At 43.0% G+C, this 23,837-nt stretch overlaps 1 protein-coding gene across 1 annotated transcript; it reads left to right on the top strand.

The window, feature by feature from the left end:
- Window positions 1-1,690: 1,690 nt before the first annotated feature.
- Window positions 1,691-22,553, top strand: TRIB2 (tribbles pseudokinase 2). Its single transcript, XM_041420126.1, has 4 exons — window positions 1,691-1,786; window positions 2,570-2,989; window positions 6,974-7,266; window positions 20,186-22,553. The coding sequence occupies exons 2-4, from the start codon at window positions 2,720-2,722 to the stop codon at window positions 20,652-20,654; spliced, it is 1,032 nt and encodes a 343-aa protein (XP_041276060.1). The 5' UTR covers window positions 1,691-1,786; window positions 2,570-2,719; the 3' UTR covers window positions 20,655-22,553.
- Window positions 22,554-23,837: the final 1,284 nt, after the last annotated feature.

Below are 23,837 nucleotides of genomic sequence, written 5' to 3'. Positions count from 1 at the left end.
AGTTACAAACTATTCAGAGGTGATGGGAATAAGTGAGGAAAGGCAGGAAAACCACCTTTTCATTTTACAGGAAATAGCAAACACTGAGTATGCAGGTCATCCTACGGGTTGTTGCAGATCACTGCATCTGAGCCCTTCCCACTACCCAAGTGGCATTCACCAGGTTAAATCTCTGTTGCCAGAAGCTCGTCTTCTCCATACCAAATTTAAAATCATGACAACCATTTTCTCATGGTATTTATCTTATAACTGTAAACCAGGGCATTTACAGCTCCTAGTGACAAGACATGAGGCAGGTGCAATGCTGCAGAGAGCCATTTCCAAAGCTTCCTCTGTCAAGACTGGACCCTGCAGCAACCCTATCTTCTTTGGAGCCCTGTTCTCCACCTCAAAGCAGACACCTCTGTGACTGACTCCTCTGTTAGTTATTTCATTATTGTCATACTCACTTCTTTCTACCCTTTGAAATCAGGCATCACCCAAACTCGCAGGTGTTCACCCCAAAACAACCCTTCTCCCATTTCTGATCCTCCCCTGTGCTGATATGGGGAAAGGACACTCAAGACACAGAGAGTCACTTGGCACTGCCCTGCAAAGGCTGCAGCTCTGGGACAGAGCTGTGCTCATCTCACAGACCTGTTCTCTTCTTACTGTTAGCTTGTATACTTTCCCCCCCATTTTTGGGGGGCAGGAGGGGATTGGGGGAAGAGGTTTGAGTATTTGGTTTGGGCTTTTTTTTTTGGTCGTTGTTTCAAAGAAAATCACCACCAATAACCAGGTAGGAGTACATATCAGGCTCATTAGGAGTTCAGGAAACTGCTCATCAAATTTCAATATATAGCTAAACTCCTGTTATTTAAACAAAAGGAGACAGATTAAAAAAAAAGACAAAAAACTAAAAAAACCAAAATAAAGCAAAGCAACAAAAAAACCCCAAACAAAAAGACAAAAAAAAAAAAAAAAAACCCAAACAAACAAACAAAAAAAAAAAAACCACGAAACAAAACAAAATAAATAAAACCCCACCAAACCGACAGCCCGCAGTGGTGCTGGGCGGAGACAGACCGACCTCATTCATGGCTTTCTCTGTGAAAAGGTTTACGTTTTCCCCGTCTTCCCTTCCCCCGCACTCCCTCCTCCCCTCCGTTTTAATTTTGGGACGGATTAAGACAAGTCTGGAGTCGGTAGAACTCCTCCCACCCGGCAGCACCAGGGTACAAGCGCCTGTGCTCCCCTAAGTATGCAGGGCCCCGCGCTGCCCGGAAAAAAAAAAAACGATTGCTTCATTGAGAAAAAAATCGGCCAGCACACGAGATACCGCATCAGCCCCCGCGCCCGGCAGCGCAGCGGACTCTGCTTTTAGGGCAGCTTAAGCCACTACCATTATTGTTGTTATTATTTTATTTCATATTAAAATTAATACCAACATCTCGACCCCAGCCGCAAGGGCAATCCCCGGAAAGGCTGGACCTGCCGAGCTCTGTCAGCGGGGGAGCCGCGGTCAGCATCCCACTGCCGCACAGCGCTGCTCACGCTGGTGGACACACCGGGATACACCGGCACAGCCCCGGGGCCCCGAGCCGGCGGGCCGCCCCCGAGCCCCCGGCGCTCCTCGGCAGGGCTGCGGAAGGACGTCTCACCTTGTTTACCCCGAGCGCGGCCGGCGCGGGGGGAGGCTGCGGGGCGGGCCGGGCGGCGGCGGCAGGGCAGTCGGGCTGCGCGCTGGGCACCGTGCGGGCGTGCGGCGGCCGGCAGCGAGCACGGAGGCAGCCAGCGTCCCCGCCACGTAAGTAGTTACTGATACACCGGGGGGAGACGGTGCCTCGGTGGAGGGGAGCGGCGCGGCTACCCTCTCCTCCCCATGTTCTATCCCCAAGAGAAAAAAAAAGAAAACCGCCAAACAAAATTTGCTCTCTGCATTTATTTTTTAAGCGATTCTGTTTAATTGCCCCTTTTGGCCTTTCGCTTATCGCCCTCCCAGCCCCTGCGCTAAGAACTCTGCCCCTTCTCGCCGCGCCGGCTTTTCTTTTCTTTGTGCGTGAACTCCATTAAACGCGGCGAAGGCAGCGAGCCCCCGCTCACAAATCCGCTGTGCAGGGGGAGCGTGGGAGCGCTCTCTATTCTCTGGTTGCACTTTTTTGTTCTGTCGCGACAACGACAGCCCGTTCCCTTCCGGCAGCGCGGAGCGGTGCGCGCTGCCCCGCGCTCCGCCGCGCTCCCGTGGTGCCGGTGCGGTTCTCCCCAGCCGCCCCGCCGCGGTCTCGCTCCTTTGTCGGCCCAAGTTAAATGCTCCCTCGCTGTTTCGCGGGGCATTCTCGGAGCGCCCCGGGCGCTAGCGGCGAGGCTCCCGCGCCATCTACAGCCGAGCCGCGGCAGCGCGGCGCTGCCGGGCCGTAGGGGAGCGGAAGGACGGTCCCGCTGCGCACACCGCGTTACCGACCTTTTGTTGCCGCCCGCGCTGCGCGCCCCGCGGGAGCGGCGGCCGCCCAGCGCTGCTCCGCGCCGCTGCGCGCCCGGCCGGCGGCGGGAACAAAGGGCCGCGGGCTGAGCGCTCTCTCCCTGTGCCCAGGACGCGGCGCTGAGGCTGGTCGCCCGCCGCCGCCGCGCTCCCGCTCCCGCCCCCCCCCGCCACACAAAGGCAGCCGCAGCTGGACGGGCGAGGGACCGCGCTCCACGCCAGGGCTCGGGTGCAGCGTCTCGGCTGGTCTTCTCCATACTCATGAACATACAAAGGTCAACCCCTATCACGATAGCACGATATGGGAGACCGCGGAATAAAACCCAGGATTTTGAAGAGCTCTCGTCCATACGGTCTATCGAGCCAAGCCAGAGTTTTAGTCCGAATCTAGGCTCGCCGAGCCCGCCGGAGACCCCGAACTTGTCGCATTGCGTTTCTTGCATCGGGAAATACTTATTGTTGGAGCCTCTCGAGGGAGACCACGTTTTCCGAGCCGTACATCTGCACAGCGGCGAGGAGCTGGTTTGCAAGGTAATGCGTCTCCTTGTTCTCCCCCTCCCCCGGTTCTCCCCTGTCGCGCTTGGGTTTCCCGTGCCTTGCGGGAGGGCGAGCATGGCCGTGTACCTCACTTATTGAACAGTGGAGAAACAAAAGGCAGGGAGACAGGATTAAAGGCGAATCCTGTAACTTTTCCCTCTCTCCACACAATGGCCACGTTATAGCGGTGGCCCGGAGCCAGGTCTGCTTTCTATTGGCAGAGGGATATTGTTCTGGAAAGAGCCGTTCTTGAAGTAGGTTTTAACGTGAGTTCAGACCAGGAGAAAACCTCATCTTCCCCACACTCACTTTTCAAAATGGAGTAGGGAATCCCCAGCTAATTTTAAGGTGTTGGGACTTGCTGCTTTCCTCGATTTTTACTGCCCCCAATTCTGTGCTTTGGCTATGGAAGAGGATGGAGAAGCGGGGGACCTGGGGGCAGATTGCCATGAGCTTTATCTTAAAAGTGATTTAAAAAAAAGAAGAACCACATCTAATTAATCAGCCTGAGCTCCCTCACGGTGGAGGTTGTTTGCAAACAGCATCCTCCCCCTCTGCCCAACTGAGCAAGAATAAAACCTGCACACCTACGGTTTTTAGAAGTGCAGACAGAATAGCTATCCCACTCTTTGTAGCCTGCCGGCTTTTCTCTTCCGCCTCCCAATTTGGTCCTACTATTAAAAGGTGAGCTGTGGGAAAAAGAAATCCGCATGCATGCACATCTGTGGAGGGGTGTTTTTCTCTTTTTGAGCTGAGGGAATATTATCCTTTGTTCCCAAATTGTGATTCTTATTGTCTGTAGTGAAACAGACTTCTGTCCAGCAAACTGAAGCAGTACCCAGTAGTAGTTTTTATAACTACATAGCAAATTGCAACCTTGCAGCACATGCTGCAGTGTTTGTATTATTCCCAAAACACGGAATTAATGCCATTTGGCAAATTTCTAGATGGAAAAGTAAATGTATTATAGCTTTCTAGTATTCCAGGGATTAATAATAGTGTTGCTGACTGTTTCATACTTTTGCATACTTGATTCATAAAAAGTTATGGACTAGGCTGTAGCAGAGAAGTGAGAATAATTGCTCCTCCTTGCTATTTGTGAAGATTGGAGTTCAGAGGGCAATTTAAATATGCTTACTGATTGAGTTGTAAAACCTGATGTTAAGGCAGCCTAGGACTTTATGTGATTATTTAGGGGGAAAAAGGCCCATGGCTTTGCTAAGAACTAATATTGCATGCTGAAGTGGATGCTTTGTTACTAAACTGAAATAGCACATGAGAATTTCGAGAATGAAAGCCCAGCTCGATGCAGTAGTACAGTGCTGCACTCTAGGACATTGGCATCCTTTCATGAAATAAACAGATCTCACAAAGCTGCTGCTCTGCATGAAATTCTAGGTGAACTTGCATAGCAAGTAGTAAAGCGGGGGCTATGCGCTTCTTTGTTTCCTGTTTGGTTTGCAGGATTAAGGCACTGTTGATAACAGTATGAACAGCATAACTGCAGCTCACAAAGACTGGGCCGTTATTTTTTCCCTTCCATTTAAGCTGTATGTTTTTGAGCTGATCCTGACATTTGAATAGTATCAGTTTTTCCATATGTGCGAGGCACTACTAGCTGTGCTCCAAGAATACGATCTTAGCCTGGCTTGCTAGTTTCTGAGTAAGCAGTTGTCAGTCCTGAACTCGGCTTAATTTAATGTGTGCTTTAAAATGCCTGCGGTATCATGACAACTATTTGTCAAGTAGCCTTCCGGCAAAGAGAGGTGCTCTCTGGTATCTTACTGAAGATGCTCTTGGAGATTGCTTGCAGAAACGCTGGGTTGGATAACAGACACATACTGATGATTCTCAAGATTCATTTGGCTGCACCCACCGACTGTACAGATGCCGTTATTTGCTTCAAGGCTCTGTGGCATCCAAACAATGGTAACTTCTCACTTCTAATTCCCAGCGAGACCTAAATCAAACTGCAGCTTATTGGACATTTGCTGAATTGAGGCCAGGGTTCTTAAAAGCTGGGATACAAAGAAGCCCTTTATAGAAGGTATTTGACACTGTAGCAGTATGATAGTGCTTCCTATCTACCCCCGTTCAAACACAGTACTGGTACATATCCAGGGCTACTTATTTAACATAGTCTGAGAACCACAAAATGTAACTAATTTACATTATGATAATCTGGTTTAGGACAGAATTCTGGAAAGACGTCTTTTCACATGAAGGGTTTGAGCTACATGAATATTCCTGCTTAAATTTTATTTTATAGCAGCTGCTTTGTAGAAGAGCCATTCACTTATAATGTAGTAGTTACGAGTTTTGAGATCCAAATGTCAATGAATTCTCCTCTGGAATGAATTGCACACCAGGGATTTTAGCAACACCCCCTCCCCGCCCTGGTTCTGCTTCCCTGGTGCACCATGTCACCAGAATGCCTCGGTGCTAATCCTCCCCCCGTAAAATGTGCTGGCTCTGTTTGGCAGACTGCCTTTAAGGTTGTTTTTCCCTGTGCTGGGGTAAGGCAGGGCAGGTATGAGGCGACAGGAAAAGGAGGTCTGTGAGGATGGGGTGTCCCAGTTTCTTGGGATTTGGGTCCTCTTCTGTGGAAGGAGTTTATTAGGATTGTGCTCTGAAGCATTAAACAGTGCAGGTTTTGAAGCCTCAGGTAAATTTTGACCGAACTGTATCTTTCTCACTAAATTTTTAAAGGTTTTTAAAGCTTTAGTGAAAACAGGAAGATATTTGCTTCTCAGAGAGGGTACAAATACCTACTATCAGAACACAAGTGCTAGAATACAGAAAAGAAGAAAACAATTGCAGTTTAAAACAGTGGTTAGAGAATTAGACCAGTTCTTCATTTTTATATTTCATTTGAAGGATACATGACTACCTTAAATTCTTTTTACTAAAATAACAAAACACCAGTAAGTTACATATTAATCAAATTTTTATGCTGGTGGAAATGCTAATACTTGCTTTGCAGTCCTCTGCAGCAAGTATAATTAAAAATAAAAATCACTCCTATCAATACTTTGCTCAGTCTCTTTCAGCACACTGACTTTTGTTATTCTCAATGAAGTCTTTCATTTTCTTGTAATGTGGTCTTTTCTCAATTGACTCAAATACTGATTCATTCGTCATCACTAGATTATAGTAACTTTTTATATTTGGGTTTCCCAGCAGCTTTTTTAGTTCTTACAGCTCATTCATAAGATCAGTGATAACATACTTAGTAGTAAAGGGACACTTTGCTTTTAATGGAGCACTTGATTGAAATGCAGAGAGTTCAGGGTGGTTTTGTCTTTGCCTTTTGAAGGGTGTTTGTCTGTGATCCAACAGGCAGAGCTATTTCCCGGGTTGTTCTTCTGATCTTATAAACAGCCATTGTGGAACTGAGACTTGGAAAGTGAAAGTGACTTTGCTGTTTTTCAGAGATGAAAGAAAGGCAGGAAGTAAATAGGAATAGCAATAGATGATACTTTAAGCCTGAAAATCCTTAAGGCTTTAATGGGTTAATAAAATCAAAAGAGCCAGGCATGTGTATCAGGGTGGATTTAATGTGACAGCTTCTCTCAATACAAAGCTACTGGCTGTATTTTTTATGAGTTTATTTAGATGGAAAATAGAAAAGAAACACGCTTCCTTCTGGGTACTGCCCTTATACATCACTGGTCTTCACAGCTTAATTTAGATTGCATTCTGGATTTGATCAGGTGTTAGCTGATGTAGCTATGCTTGCTACTAGTTTTGAAGACTAGCCTTTCCTGTCAAGGTTACGTGTCTTCTGTGTGGGGTTGTACAGTCTGCTTTGTCTTGTCCTCAGTGCTGTGAGTTTGTGACATCCTGTTTACATTGGTGCAGCTTTCAGCAGCGACATAAATTGTACTTAGAGATGGTTTTGTTAGCAGAATCAGATTTACCATGACTTCACTGTCCTTCATGTCACTAACCCTGGCTTTACTGTCATTGTTCCTGCAGGTGTTTGATATTGGCTGCTACCAGGAGTTATTAGCACCATGTTTTTGTCTGCCTGCGCATAAAAATATCAACCAAATTACTGAAATAATTCTTGGGGAGACAAAAGCGTATGTGTTCTTTGAAAGGAGCTATGGGGACATGCATTCATTTGTTCGTACCTGCAAGAAGCTTAAAGAAGAGGAGGCAGCCAAACTCTTCTATCAAATAGCTTCTGCTGTTGCACACTGCCATGATGGTGGACTGGTACTGCGAGATCTCAAGCTGCGGAAGTTTATTTTTAAGGATGAAGAAAGGTAAGTGTCGCTCGTTATGGCTGGGGATGCCTGAGGTCAGATAGTTGGAGTTGGAGGATATTGTAGCCTTTGTTTGTAGTATACTTTATTTTCCTCTGCAACCTCATCGTGGGATGGATGTTCCATTTTATCTTCTGGCTTAGGTTTTGGAGTAAAGTAAGTATAGAGAGCTGTTTGCATCCATGCTTGGCCTCTGCATCTCCACCTAGAGGAGTTTGCTGATTCCTATTGGGGAGCTGTCTCCAGCAGGAAAGCTCTGAAAGCTCTGGTGTAAGAGTTGCACTATCGTAAAGGCTGCTGGCATTAAAAGAGGCTGTTGAAGAGGACTGGGGACTGAAATGGCTCGTTCCAGTGAAGAGGTGTAAAGAGGAAGAGCAGTCCAGTGTTTTCTGTAGGACTGTTCTGAGGACATCTAGTTTTCCCTGCTGGGAGGGTCTGGAGGCTGCCTGTAAGAGTATTATGCAGTCACTAATCATACTAAGACTGAAACTGCCTTGCACTGGGGGTGCTTGTTTGTAGTATCAGCTGTTGTAGTACTTGGGGAACTACTGTTTTGTTATTTTTTAATGATATCTCCTCCCCAGACACCATCCTGTGTAAATGATTTGGGGAAGGAGTATAGGAAGACAGGGAAAGAAATAGAACTAGATGCTCTGGGTATGTTGTTGAAGTGCTCTTTCAGATGTGGAGCAATAGCTGTACTGTTGTACCTGTGGAAATTTCCTATCTCTTTCTTTACCAGTCTTCTTTGTCTTGAATGGTGAATTTATTTGCAACTTCCACATAAGGTATCAGAGCAATAAATACTGTCAGAATAATGTCAATCTTTCACATAGTGATAAGATGACCATTAAAAAAAATTCCAAACATCTAAACAGGAGCAGAGCCTGCCTTTGTGCTTCTTCTGGTCTTAGTAGAGAATGGGAAGATGTTTTGCCTTTTTAATTGAATGCTAAAAATTTTCTGAAAACTTGTTCAAACTGCTGCAGAGTGAAATGGATGTTCTGGAGAGCTTTGTTGAAAATAACCAGTGCATATTAATTCTGTTTGGGGAAATTACAAGCAACAGCCAAATTCTCTAAGTTCTCCACAAGCTCAGGAAGGTGGTGATCTAAAAATTAGAAAAAACTAATAAAACAGTTCATTCAGGGAAGAAAAGTTCCTGACCTTTAAATAAAATGACATCATAAAAATGACAATCTATCCCATTTAAATATTCTCTACTTTTATTTTATTGCAAGCTGAGTTTTGCAAAATAGGCTTCTCCTTTTAATCTATATACAGACTGAAAAATAATATATATTTTCACTTCTTAATTTCGTTCTGATGGTTGTCTGCAAAGCATTTTTCTACTGCAGCCCCAAGGTCTGATTCCTCATCTTTTTCAAATAAAAAAGCATAAAATTAAACGAGGTTAATGTTCATTTGTAGAGATATAAGCCACTTCCACAACTTTCACTCCCAGCTTAATAACTAAGCACCATTCTAGAACCTCTGACGCAGATAAGAAGGAAACTTGTGAAAAATAGTTGAGAGAGGAATTATTCTCTCTTGTAGCTGACAACATCCTAATGTTTAAGTGGATTTTTTTTTCCTAGGGGTATATCTAAACCTGTATGGTTTTGCATGAAGTACAGAACTTGAAAGAGCTCCTCCAAGGGAAGGCAGCATGAGCTCAGAGCAGTGCAGTAGGAGCAGACGTAGGCCTGTGCTGAATGCTCTTGAACTCCTACTCTGCTGCTTACTAGGAACAGAGTGCAACATAGGAGGCACAGGGCCAAATCCTTCAGCCACCCAAGAAAAGTGGTGTGTACTGTAATAGCAGTGTTGGCTTTTATGAATGTTTTTAACTTAGCTGTTGTCTGCAAAATGACACTGTTACTCAGTTTTGAGCATTGTCTTCTAATTATACAATAATTCACTTTAAAGGTCAAATAGGACTTGCTGGTTATTTTTAAGATAATCATAATGCGGTTTTCTTCTGGATGTAATGTTGGTTTGTAAGTAGGAAGGTATTGTAATCCTTTCTCTGCTAAATAAACAGAGATGAAATAATGTGAGATAGAAATAGAACCAAACAGCAGTGTCTGCCTTTTTTCACATCCTCTGATCATCATACTGTAATCAGTCATCACTTTCAATCTCCTGCTATATTTAGAAATGAAAAATCTTCCTGGTCCTCCTGAGTTCACAGAGGTGTTGGTGTGTTGCTTGCACCCCTCCGAGCTCCCATGTGTCTGAGGCTGCTGCTGAGGATGCCCATGTGCTGAGCAGTGCTTGAGGAGCTGCCGTCAGCAGCCGTGCCTGGCAGATGGGTGCTGCACCATCCCTTGCTCTCTGGTGCTCATTATGAACCAAAGAGGGAGAGAAAAGATAAGAATGATGTTTTGAGAAATGTGTGTGAACCCTGCTGCTGTGTGTCACCTGCTCTTCAGTGCAGATCTTTCTTAGCAGTTCTTTTCTTATTTCTTCAAGGCTGTTTTTCTGCAGTTCATTTTAAGTTCCTACCACTTCGGAACTTCCTGAAGACTCTCATGGCCTTAATTTTGGTAGATGTGAAATCCAGCATGCAGGCAACACATGAATGGAAAACTTGTTGCTTTTATTTTTTTTTAAAGTAAGATGCTTGTCTGCTGTTAGCTGAGAGCTGCCAGACTGGAGGAGCCAGAGGGAATGTGAAGGTTATATGGAAGTAGTTGTTTAAAAAAGAAAATCAATTTTAAAGCATTTCTTACTACATCATCTTTCATTGATCCTAATGAGATCCTGGTAGTTCAATAGAAAAACAGGGCTCCTGAAGTTTTGCAGGTGGTGCATACAGTGTTGAAACTCTTCTACTCCATTCCCATTATCTAAATTACAGCTGGAATTTGCAAAGATTTGGGCTTCTGATCCAGCAGCACCACAAGTGCTCTTAGCTTCAACTTAATGTCTCCACTAAAAATGTGTGTTATTTGGATGTTGCAAATCACAGTGCCTTGGGATATTTCTAATGAACTGGGAGATAAGAAGGTGGAATAAAGTGTTGTAGGCTGGTAGTACTGAGCATTTTGTAGGGGTCCTAACTGTACTAGAGATGTTCTCCTTAATGTGGTAAATCCGTGAAAGACTCTGATCATGTCTTACAATATTGCATGTGTGTAAATACATTAGCACTTAAAATGAAACTCAGAATTCCACTGTGGAAACAAATAGAAAAAAATTGTCTGTGTTTCAAGGTAATTTATAGTTTATTTAAGTCCTGAACTGTAGGAATTTTGAAGATAGGGTAAATTGCATTCCATAAAAATGATCTGTGCTGTTGCTACATGGGTTTTTTGTTTTGTATAAAAGTTAGTGCAGTTGTGTTTTTTAGGGGGATGTAGCTGTAGATCCCTTGGTGAACTATAAATGAAATAGCCAGTCTTGTAGTATTGAAATTTCAGAGTTAAACTCCATAAACCTGCAGCTGATTTTGATGAAGCAGAAGTTCTAAGACATTACAGCATGGCTGGAAATGTTTTGTAAGACTGGGTTAGCAAGCAGCAGCACATCTATTAAATGATTGTAGTGGCTTCCAGGACACTGAAAATATGGAAAACAACACTGACTTGCCAGGCTGAGTCTCAACAGACTTTCTAAAGTACCTCTAAGATACTTGAACACTTCAAAAACTGTGTCCTTACACTTCAGAATGAAACTTGAATCCAAAACAGTGAATGACCTATGAGAAAACCTGTGTTCTTGTATGTTTTCTCCTTCTATCCGTGTTGTTAAATATTTTTTGTCCTGGGTATGAAGCCAGGTTGGTATCGATGTGGTGAGCCCCTTGCTTTTGAGAATTTTATATGTGTTCATGTCATGGTATTTACTGTTTTCCATGTACAGCCTGTCCTCATAGTAGGCCCTTGGGCAGAACAACCATGCCCTTCTCCTAGCTGGTGTCCCATAATGATGCTGCAGAACAGGCAGGTTTTTTTTTGGGTTGTGCTAAAAATAGTGCCATAGACAGTATATAGCTAATAAAGCAGTTCATCAGTCTGATACATAGCAGATGCTTTGAGAAAGAGCCATCTGAAAGATCTCAGAATTAAATGAAGCATTTCTGTGTTGGTTGTTTCAATGGTTTGCTTAATACAAGAACATTTCTGCTGTCAGGGAATTATTAATTTCTTTAGTGCATTTTTAAGCCTTTAATTATATTAAAATATTAGCTGTCGTAATATTTGAAGCTTAAAGACCTTGTACATTCATCATACTTGTTGAAGGGAAAATTAAAATAATTTTGGTATTTAGATATTGTAATTTTCCTCTATTCTTTGAGTAAATATGAGGCAGGTGGGATTCAATAAAAATAAACAGGATTTGACACTTTTTGCTCTATGCCAGGGGAATGCAGCCAGTACAATACACTAATTTAGAAAGCCTGTGTTAGCATAACGTATTGACTTGGTGCTCTTAGAATATTTTTTCCTCTTTAATTTCTCAGCTTTGAGGGGATGATGTTTAACATGACCTAGTTATGTTGTTTCCAATCCTCATGATACAAACCTGATTCCACAAAAAATACAAATGCATATACCAACCTTTCTGCATGTAGACCTTTCATTTTCTTATAGTTAGTAATAAGCTTTTCTGCCCAGCATTTGTCAGATTATAATGTGGTTAGCAGCTTTTTCATCAATGTGTTAGAATTTGCTGTTACCCTTACAATTCCATAGAGAACATGTAAGTTAATGCTTTCCCTTAGTTCTAGAAAGGGAGTCCTAAAGTGGGAGAAAATCAAACAAAATGGGAGTGCTCTTAAAATACTTGAAAATTTAGAAATAAAAACAGTCTTAATCTGTTTTGTCATTTAAGCATTTTGCACTACCCTGAATGAGGCCACAGGACCAAAGAGCACAAGTTCTTCAGGAGACTCACAGGTCAGATTTCAAACCAGAAATTATTCTTAGACTAGGGGAGGAAGGTGAATTTCTTAATGGACAGCAAATCTGCTGTGAGGCTTAGGGTAGAAGATGAAGTGGTTGCACAACTGTTTTTCACAGAAGGGTTCGTGTCCCCTTTGCCTTTGTGTGGTTTGGTTACAAAGTCTCTTCTCTCACCCAGTTCCTGGGAGCAACACTGAATTTGTTTTGTGTTTGGTGCCCTTTCCAGCAGGAGGGAAGAGGGAAGGCTGGCTGCAGGTGGTAAACATCACAGCCACCCTGTGAAGTTCATAAATCTCCCCCTGAGGGCATAGATAGTCATACAGGTTAATTGTTGTGCCAAAGGTTATAAATTAATGCAAAAGCCGGGGAAGATTTGGCTGCTGTCTGGCCCTGGGATGATGATGGGAACTCAAATGGACCTTGAGTCACCTCAAGGCCTTTCAGTGAGACCAGGAGTGTCAAGAGCCTTTGCAGTTGTACCCAGTGCTGGAGTTTGCAGGAGGTTTTACCCCTGGACTATCTGTGGTTCATAGTAGGGCCTTGTCTTCTTCACTCTCCCTGTTCAGGCAGGGTGCTGTGGTATGTGTTGGCTGTCATGTCAGTCATGGGTGGTGCCTCTCCTGAGATGCCCATCATGGGATTGATCTCTCTGACAAAATGTGCTTTGTACTCCCTGGGAGTAGGTGTGTCTTAGGACATCTCAAATTCACCTCAACAGCTGGCCCTTTCGAAGACTTGGAAACCTCCATCCATAGACTTACTGCAGGATGGTCCATGTTGAATTAGGAGTGGAGGCTGAGGGTATCTGGATGTCTGTGCTGGGGGTGAGTGAGAAAGGGAGACAGGAGCCCAACTAGCCACAGCTGCAGTCGATTTTCAGAGCGAAATTCTTCTGCTGCCTTCTCTTTTAATTGTCCTTATTATCACACTGGGAGATTACTTCAGGCTTGGGAGGGAGAGGGAAGGTGGGGATTGTAAAGAAGAGCCAACCTGGGGCATATTTAGTCTTGAGCACCTGCTTTTTTGGTAGATGTGTATTGCTTGGAGACAGGATTGCAGACATCTAAGCAAAAAATTTTCAGTAAGGTTGTGAAATAATGGCATGGCCTTAAAGATGTTGAGCACCCATTGTAGTCTCAGAAAGTGCAGGGCTGCTTTCACAGCATGCAGTTATGTTAAAAAGAAAATTGTGGTCTTCTTTCCCCATAGAGCTTCATCATGCATTGTATCAAAAGACCTAGAAAAGATGGGAAATACAGCATATGGTTGACAGCACAGCCTTTTAAAACTCTGATCTTCAATGTGATCTAACAAGATAAAAATGAGGTGGTGAAGTAGCTGCCCTGAGTCAGATTCTTAGAAAAAAATGTATTGGTCAGGGTATTGTAACCGAGCTCCTCTGTGGAAGGGTCTGCAATGGATTTCACAGCCTGCGCCCCAACACATGCATCACTGCATACCAGCTCTCTGGGGAGCATGTTTTGTGTTCAGGCAATAAGGACATGGAAGAAACAAAGTATATGGCATACAGGACAGGCTGTTCCCAGTAATCCTATTTAAGTGTTGTAAAACTGAGGTCTTTGGGGCACCAGTCCTTACTGGAGGTGAGTCAGAGCATTTGGAAATGGAATTCTGTAGGGAAAAATCCCAGACCAGCTTAAAACAAGTTAAAAGCTCTTAAGTTGCTGGATACTGCATGTCAGAGGGGTGCAGGCAAGGCTGACTGTGCTGTTAGCATCCCTGCAGAGGAAGGGTGGGGGAGATGTAATTTTTAGAGGCTTCCTTATTGTGTGGAAGTACGAGTGAAGGAATCTTCCCTTAGGAACAGGGTTCATCCTGTAAACCTGTACTGCCTGAAAGTCCCAGTTGTCTTTTGAAACATATCCTTGAGCCTGTTTCATTATGCAAGACACTGTCTAACAGCCTTTGTGCAGAGTTTGTTTTTTTTCTTCTCTGAAATTGTGTAGGATGTTGTGTGGTAAATACCCATGCTCTGTGCTGTTACAAATTGGAAAGGGATCTATTGATGAAAGGAGCAGAATTTAAACTGATGGCATAACATTTCCCCCTGCTCCTGTGTGCCTCTCTGCCCCCAAGGAGACTGGGTAGTTGTGAGTTCAGAATGAGTCTTTCCACCAAAGCTGCAAATCATCTGCCAGGGCTTTCATTACCACCTTCCCTGTCTCACTGGCTCCCTGATGAAGAATACCTACTTCTGCATTATTTAGGAGAGATTCCCTTGGTTTAACAAAAAAAAAAAATCGATTAGCAAAAGATAACTGCTCCCAGTGTTGAACTTCCCTTTTATTTAATTTAATTTTTTTTTTTTTTGCCTCCTTGCACCTCTAATTGCATGCATGCTCTTCTCGTCATTATGACGAGGTGTGGGCAACTGACCTCGATTAAATGACCTGTAAATTATTGGCCACCTAGGAGCAATCCCTGGTGCACTGGGCAGTCAATGGCTTGAATGCCTCTACCTAGGGAAAGGCTTTCCTGGTCTCAGTCAGAACAATATTGAATTATGAGATAACATTGCTTGGGTGCTTTTAGCTTTTTACTGTTGGAGGAATATTGTGAAGCACCTTTTGAAATTGCCAATTTTTATTTACCTGCAATTGTATTTAAAAAATGGTAATTCAGATGGCAAGGATGTTTGTTTCCTGATCTCCAGAGTCTGCTGCATAGAGTGTGTAAATCTGGACCTTTTAATTTTACCCAGCCTAAATAACAATTGGATGGTGTATCTGGAGTGTCCATAGCAGGATGTCTCCTTCAGTCTCTTCCAAAAGCAGCTGATTTGGCTGTCATACGGGGAGTGTTGCTGTGCAAAAATTGTGGGCCCGGTCTGCAGTTAGTGTTCCCAAAATGGGAAGGTTGGCTCAGCTGTTGCTCAGGTATTATTTCTCATACAGACGGCTTTGGGGACAGACTAGAGGCAACTGCTTTCATTGATTCAGGTGCAGGCTCCTTTACTACTGACTGCTTATTCACACTCAGACTGAGGCAACTGCTTTCATTGATTCAGGTGCAGGCTCCTTTACTGCTTATTCACACTCAGACAATCAGTTGTTATGTCTGCTTTAAATATTAAAGATTTTTTTTCTCCTGCCTTATGAGTTTAGAGCCCTCTGAATAATCCAACTGATTTTGATATGGAAATTGTTTGCTTTTGGAAAGCAAGTGTGAATGTTGGATTCTTACGTCCTGGTTTCAGTGTCAAAAGGCAGGATAGATTTGCTGGTAGTCCCAAAGCTCTGCAGGGAAGAATAATGTGAATCTGTTGGAAAAAAAGTGTGGGATGTGCAATAAAGGCAGAGGTGAGTGCTCCGAAGGTTGCATCAGAGAACCTTCTGGAAGACGTTAAATTGATTATGTTTTGTTACATTACTGAAGAGCAAAGTCTGAATGCAGTCAAGTAATGAATGGCATATTGATAAGAAATTCAGAGTGGTATTGTTTTTCATGGGTTTCCCTGACGGTTTCTATGGGGACACAGACGCATTTCCCGTCCGAGTGCTGCTGCTGCCCTCTGATTGCACTTCTGTGGTTTCATTCACCAGTAATGGGAAAGCATTCATAGGCAGAATAGCTTCCCCTTTTTAAATAGCCATGATTCAGGGTTGTATTTTTTTTTTATGCATTAAACTAATGCAGTGTTTTATCAATGATCTGATAGATGCATAATGCTCCTTTTCCAAGTGCTTATTCGGGGTCTGCATTAAAAGTTGAAATTATGTTTTGTAATTACGTAAGCGTTGGCAAAAGTCTTTGTTGCCCTGCAGAGTATGTGTACAAAGTGATTCTCATCCGGCTGTGGCAGTAGCTTACATTTGAACTTCGGGGATTAATTTTGTTGCAACTGTTTGTCAAGCTCAAATGCTGATGCTTTTGGAAAACTTTTCTCTTGTGGGGATCCCTTGTGAGGATCCTTTTTCTCTTGTGGGGACTGATAAGAGTTAATTATTTAGAGAGTGAGAGGCTTTTAGAGAGCTATTTTTATTTGTCCTTTTTCTTCTCTGTGATGGGAAGCACTTAAAAGTTAATTGTGATTTCACACCTTCATGTTTGGTTTTTTCTGTCCTTTGCCTTAACAAATGTCAAATTTTGGGTTGTCCAGTTAATCTGCAGTTGCAGATTAACCCCACCCTTTTGAAGATTAACCACCACCCTTTTCTGTGGAGGTTCTGTTTTCTCAGAATTGACTTGTAGTTTTCAGGGTCTGTTTGTTGTTGATGGCTTTTATTCCTGTTCATGGCTATTTGATTTCAGTGCTTTCTGAGAGAGGCATGTGAGGGATAGAGATTGCTTCTCATTCAGCAGGTCTCTGCATTTCTCTGTATTTAGACTTTGACTCCCCTTTTTCCCATTCCCCTCCATACTCCCTGCCTGCTTTCCCCTTCCAAAAACAACCCAAAAACCAAACCCTAAAACCTCACTGGATTGCAGAAAACAGAGCTATTTTAGCCAATGCTTGAAATGCAGAGTAAGGGAACACCAGCAGAGCTGGAAGTTGTTTCTCACAGAGATGGGGTGCTGTGCACTGGGAAATAGCAGCTTCTGAGCCAGGCTGCTGCTTTTTGATTACCTGAAAAGATGTGAAAGGACTGTTAAAGGGATCTGAAGCTGCTGTGCGCACATACCTGTGTGGAAGCACTGCACAGACTGTGTTCCATCTGTGAGGCTGAGGTGGGTGAAGTCATCTGTCACTGAAAATGGGCTGCAGTGGGTGTGCCCAGCCCCAGTTCTGGCTGGTGATGAGGGGTGCTGGCAGAACCACCCTGTGAGCTCTTCCTGTTGCCAGCTGTGTCAAGTCAGACAGCCCTTCCCGTCCTCCAGTGCTCTCATTGCTGCATGGATGGAAACTCTATGTTGTCATCTACTGCGAGGACACCGGACTTTACAGATGAAACTGGGAACACCCAGGTTGTGCCTGGGTGCACCTGGGAGAGGAGAAAGCCGTGCTGAGGCCATGAAGCTGGCAGTGTGTGCTCAGGGGATGCAGGGCTTGCAGGCTGCCAGGGAAATGCATGCCCGGTGCTGCGGGAGCACTGCCTGCTTGCCGAGGAGCCATTTCACCGCTTGCACCTTGCACACAAGGGAGTCTCAGGCTGAGGGCTTGGAACTGACCAGGAGGAAGAGGACTGAAGGTTGTGTTTTCGTTTAATTTGGGACCTTTTGTTTCCTCAAAGCCTGTCAGCTCAGCAGGATGAAAAACCTGAGTGTTTTAATTTGCCCACAGCTTACAGAGGCACAGGCAGATAAGGGCCAGCTGTTGTTCCATTTGCTTGCTTAAACAAAACTCGCTGTTTCATGTGGAGGCTGCAGCATCTTGCAAGGAAAGCAAAATGGGGATATGGCCTTTGTGTGCTGCTTCTGTTTTATTATCAAGAAATTATTTCTTCTCTTGGGAAAAAAAAATAAGAGTTTTTGACACACCTGGCAGTCTGTTCTCTGTGGTTTTGTACTGTGTCCGTTGTAGGAAATGAGAGATTAGGGAATGCCAATAATTTTATGTAATATAAAAGCTTCTTATTGAACTGTTTTTCTAAAGTCTTTGGCAACTCCCAGAAATGTAAAATAGGACAGGAAAGTAAACAACATTTCCCTGTGTTGTTTGACACTGGGATGGCAGGCGAGTGTGTGTGGGGGGGGGTGAATTCCCTCCTGGAAGTTGTTTATAAATAGCCTGCTCTGCCCCACTCCCTGTGTGTGTGTTCTGCTTCTGTTAGCTAGCAGGAGTGAGTCGCTGCTTTCCTGTCTGGCAGTTCAGTGACTTAATGCATGTTTGAGTATCTGGCCCCACTGTTTTATTGCTACACATGCTTTTCTATGGAAAAACTGAGGTGGGCAATGCAAATGGAACCACAACTCATGTCCCTGCCTTCCCTTTCATTTCCTCTTCTCTGTTCTCTGCCCTCTTTGGCATGTTTTTTTTTCCTCTGGGCGTTTCTCCTTAGTTCTCTTCCTATGCTGTGCAGGTGCAGGAATGTGTCAAAGCTGAGCACTGTGAAAGGACTCTCCTCAAGTCACTCTCCTGTTGTGGACCCTCTGCTTTGTGTACAGAGAGAAATTTCTGTGGTCTTGGTAATGGTAGTTAAGTTTTTCCTTGCAGCCCGTTTCCTGTGTGGCGCATTGCTGCTGTAAAGTATTGTTTGAGTGCTAATGAGGGGGTTGTCCATGGCCAGAAGTACTGTTAGGATGGCAGCGGTAATTAATGAGGAAGCAGGTGTATTGAGCAATGCCCATCAGCACCGAACTGCAGGAGCAAACACTGGCCTGTTTCAGGAGAGAAGGAGCTGCCCTGACACACTGTGCTTGGGAGCCAGGTATTTGGAATTCTGTATTTATGACTTCCTCGTTTGAGGCATGTTGCCAGAGGGGCTTTCACCTCTGCTAGTAAACGTATTTAGCTGTTGAAAAGGTCCAAGTGTCATGAAAGTTTATGGCACAGTTGCCTCTGGAGTACTCCACGGAGTAAAATGCTCTTCTGTTGGTTCAAAAAAGATAGGGCTGAACGGCCCTGGAACTAAGTCTAAGCCAAAGCTGGCCCAGATGTCTTTCGCAGCTCAAGCTCAATCAGTGTTGTCTTCAGTAAACATTTAAGAAACAAGGCTCTCCTTGTCTATTTTAATGCCTGTTAAATTACGTGGTTTAGTCAAGAGACGCAAGTTCTGCCTTCTGGGATGAAGTCCAGTCCCTGCCTGTGAACGTCTGTGGTATGAGAGCAGGGCCATGACACAGGACTAAGAGTGATGGTAACAGACCTGTGGGGTTGAGGGATAAGGGCACTAAAACTCAAAGTTGATTTATGACTTGAAAAATTGTTGAAAGGGAAATCTGCACTACTGCTAGGTCCCTCTGCCATCCCAAGGCACTGGACAAGCCCTGTTGCATTGTAGTGACTGTGCTCAAAACCACCCTTTGCTGGCAAATAGTGTAAAGGCTACTTGGTAGTATCCTTTGGATGCTTCCAACAGGGACAGATTTTTAAATATAGATACAAAGCCTAGCAGTGAGAAAGGAAAGAAAGGTTATATTCATCTAGTGCTATGACAAGCAGCTCTGCATCAGTTCTTTCTGTTCCTGTGTGATATCCATAAGGGAAGAAAATTCTCTTGCAGAGGTAATTACTGCAGCACAATGACAAGTTCACAGTGCTTTGCAGGCAGCAGGAGTTTGCAATCTAGATAAGGCATTCCTGTCATCTCTGCAAGTCCTTTGCCAGCTTTTCTGTTCATTCCAGTGCGAGGAGCTCCTCTGGCTTAGCTGGGTAGATAAGCTTGCTGTTAATCTTGGCCTTCAGCTCACCTGATCTCCCTTTGCCCAAAATTCTTCTTCTGTTTGGGAAGACTGAAATCTGTTAAAAGTGCTCTTTCTTAATTTGTTTTAAAATTGCTGGGGTAAAGGAAAATGTTGGTTGGTCAGAGGGATCATTTAGGGTCAGAGTGACCATTTTAGTACACAAGGTAAACCTTGTGGAATTACAGGTGTACAGAGTGGCTTTGCCAGCATGAAGGTATCAAAACAACCTTTTGTAGTTAGGACTGGGTTTGTATTTGAGCATGAATCCTACATGGGTAGGTTAGAGCGCATCCAGCTCAGAAGAGCTCTTGAGGTTTATGTCCCCTTTTGGGAATCACGTCTATGAAAAATTAACCAAAAGCATGAATATGGCAGTTCCTTTTTTTCTTTTTAAGAGAACTTATTAATGAATTATTAATTAAACTTATTAATGAGTTTACTGGACATGACTATTTGAAATCTGATAACTGTATGTGTGGCAGTATTCCCTATATGTATCTCATATCTCTAAACAGTATGGAAGAGACAATATCAATTTACCTGTAACGTCTGCTGTGAGTGGGATTTTAAACTGATGCATTTCTGCAATTGTCAAATTTTGTAGAGTATGACTATTATAACCGTGCAATTGCAACAGCCAGAATTTGTGTTTGATGTTTGCTTACCTTGATGGTGTGTTTTGTTTTTTTTTCCCCCCCCCACAGGACTAGAGTGAAATTGGAAAGCCTAGAAGATGCTTATATTTTAAGAGGAAATGATGACTCTCTTTCTGATAAGCATGGATGCCCAGCCTATGTGAGTCCAGAGATCTTGAACACAAATGGCAGCTACTCTGGCAAAGCAGCGGACGTATGGAGTCTAGGTGTCATGCTTTACACCATGCTCGTTGGACGCTATCCTTTCCATGACATTGAGCCTAGTTCCCTCTTCAGCAAGATCCGTCGTGGGCAGTTTAACATTCCAGAAACTCTATCCCCTAAGGCAAAATGCCTCATACGTAGCATACTGCGTCGAGAGCCATCAGAAAGGCTGACTTCACAGGAAATTCTGGACCATCCATGGTTTTCTACAGATTTTAATGTATCAAATTCAGGATATGGTGCTAAGGAAGTATCAGATCAGCTGGTGCCTGATGTCAACATGGAAGAAGACTTGGACCCATTCTTTAACTGAGCACAAAGACTGGTGTTCAGAAGGTACACAACCTGGAGATGGACACATGAAGGAGCCCTTCCTGACCGCGTTCAATCACATCCTGCATCAGCCTAGCTTGGTAGCAAAAGACACTCAGAGGTCCTCGCGTTGAGAAGGAACCTCCACAAGGAGCTAATATAACAAATGTAGCATGGGGACAGACTGGGGGGGCGGGGGGAGCTTGCTATCAGGTTAGATTGATTTGGAGGAGAAAAGGCAGCATGGAGCAATTGTAGCTTCACCTTTTTGGAGCCAAGGAGACTGCACATGCCAATTCTGGTGCAGCTGTATCACTCCTGTTTCTGTTCCATTAAAAACAGTGATAACTCACAACAAATAGAAACTTTTTTGCCTCAGCTCACATCTTGGCATCGCACTGTTAGATATTTAACTTCAGCCATTATTCAGGGAAAATACAATTGGCTAACTTTTTTAATCAGATGTCTAATAATTAATGGGATTAATACAAGAAAAAAATTAGGTGCACAAAGACGGACATGAAAAGTGGGTGCTAAAAAAAAGCAAAATTTCAGTTCATGTCTCTTGATAGCTATTTTCAAGTCATTTCTTCTAAATAAACTACTTAATATTCTTGTCAGGAAATGACATTTTAATGCGTTGTTCCCTTAAGGGGAAGTAACTGTCATTTAACAGGCTGTTCTGTTTTGTGTCAAATGGTTTGTTGCAGGAAGCTATTATAACTCGAACTTTCAACTGCGTTACTGCTATAATAGGAGAAAAAAAAGAATAAAACTGTATAATTTTTTTTAAAGATATGAGATACTGGCTTCCATATCTGCCATGCTGCACGTATATGACTAGCAAGGGCAGAAAGCCCTTAATGGTGTCTTCATCTGAGAACCAATCTCTTCTTTACTGACTAGCCCATGTGTAAATAGAGGGCTCTTTATTATTGAGGAAGAGTATTGTGGGTTTTTTTCTTTGAATTCCTTTAAACTTGGGAAAAGAATTGTTTGATTTTCATTTTTGTTTATGTCCAGACTAAGAAATAAGAGGGTATTAATAAGCTGAACATTTATATTACAGATATTCCTCTTGAAACATACACAGTAATATGCACCTTTTGTATTGTCAAGACTTATTCTATTTATTGAAGAAAATGTCACAGTAGTGATGTATTAAGCCAGTACTTCAATTACGGGTTGACTTGGGATGACATGTTACATGCTGTAGTTAACACACTTCTTTTCTGTTCAGGTATTTCTGTCCCTAAATAACTTTTTATTTAGCTTCTTTTTTTTTTTCTTTTTTTTTTTTTTTTTTTTTCTAGATAGCTTTATTTGATTTAGACTGGCAAATGTTTTTATTACTGCTTTTATATTGCTGTATGATATTGAAATCTCTTGGCATAAATATTTGTGTTTCCAGTACCTCAGTTGTTCTGATATTACTGCCTGTATACGTTTTGTGAAGTGGTCATGTTTTTTGGGTAGGTACATGTGGACTCTGTAGTATGTAAATGTTACTTGAATTTGTGCTTAATTATAGTATGTGGCATGTGCGTACAGCTACTTGGCATTTGACGTATGGATGCTATTTGCCTGCCTTGCAGGAAAGTTATGGTCCCACTCTCAAGAGGATGTTTCACAGTTCTTTATCAAGAGACAAAGCTAGCTGCAGCTGACCTGCCTTGGTTCTATTTTGGTAACTAAGAATATAAAGGAGTAATGTTTTTACACTCTGAAGATGGTGCTGTGTCAAGAAGGACTTTTTTTTTATTTTATAAGTACCTTATAGGAGGAAAGATTGGTGATGTGCATGGTGGGGTTTTACTGCCTCTGGTGCTTTGTCATGTATTTGGTTTAATGTTTTTGTCCTAATCTCTTCAATAAATAAAATTGTGCATATTTAACTAAACTTCAGTGGTGAAAAGTGTTCTTACTGAATGTCTGAGGTGCTGCAAGAGTTTGCTCTGTTAGGATCATTCAGCTGGTATTTTTTGTGTTGCTGACAACCTCTTGCCTAGTCCCATGAGCTGAGAAAACTTAGCACTTATATTTATTTACAAGGTAACACTGTAAGCCTTTTCATCAAAAATTTTACCATTTGCTATGAATAAAACTGGCTTTTCTTTTCTTTTGGCTTGTCCCTAAGTCTTACCAAGCCCATTTACCTTTTTCAAGAAGGATATTGAAATGTGGTGAGAACTTTGGTGCTGGGAGACCCTTTGATGAAGAGAGGTACCAAAGTGGAGTGAGCTGGTATTTGCACTTTCCAAAATCCTTGGGCAATGTGCGTCTTGCATTTGCACCTCTATTCCAGAAAGGATGGTTCTGAATTAGCATCTCCTAATTTAATGTCTTCTATTTAAGGCCAGATTCTGTTTGTCATTCACTTCAATAATTAACAGATGCAGGTAGTGACATATATAAGAGCATGTAGGGTAATAAGATGCTTTGAGAACGTGAGACGGGATAGTTGAATCCTGGTCTATTAAGAAAAGAGAGTTGGAACTGGGCTTTGGTTTAACAGCCATACTGCAGGCTGTTTTCAGCACCTCTGTGGTTTTAAAAAGCTATAGGTGGTTGACAGTCACCCCTAAAGAAACCCCCCAGCCTCAAAAGTCCCCATTGCAAAATAAAGATTATTGCAGTAAAACTGCTAGCACAGGGTTTACTGTCAGCCTGGCTAACTTGGAACTACATGATTTCTTCTTAGGTAATTCTTGGCATGTGTTTCAGTTGGTAGATTGAGAATTAAAACTCTATTATAGCACTCACCAGAAATGTTATTAACATGTAGAAACATTTGAAGATCAGTTTTTTAAATGATCTGTATGCCTGCAGCCAAAGTTTAAATTACTTGAAATTCTTTCAAATCAAACTCCCACAATAAATGTGCTTTATAGAAAAAAAACAGATTGTAATCAGTCATAGAGAGAAGGGGAGCACTGAGGATTTCCCTCTCCCCCACTAAAACTTATGTGAACAGCTTCTGTTCTGTTTGGGTGGAAGTAGTTAGACCTTATTTTCCAGCAACCTGCATGCTTGCTTTTTCACTGCCAGTAATTATACGAAAAATGCAGCTGACTAATGATTGCTCGTTTGCAGTGAATTTTTTATTTGAGGATAAAGCTGCAGAGGAATCCTTTGGCAGCTGAAGTCAGTTTTATGAAATGCTGAAGGGGTGTCTTGTTTTTGG

This window comes from Onychostruthus taczanowskii, unplaced genomic scaffold (genome assembly GCF_017590055.1).
Source record: "Onychostruthus taczanowskii isolate IOZ18803 unplaced genomic scaffold, ASM1759005v1 scaffold11, whole genome shotgun sequence".
Classification (NCBI taxonomy): Eukaryota; Metazoa; Chordata; class Aves; order Passeriformes; family Passeridae; genus Onychostruthus; species Onychostruthus taczanowskii.
This window is presented reverse-complemented; position numbering and strand designations above follow the sequence as displayed.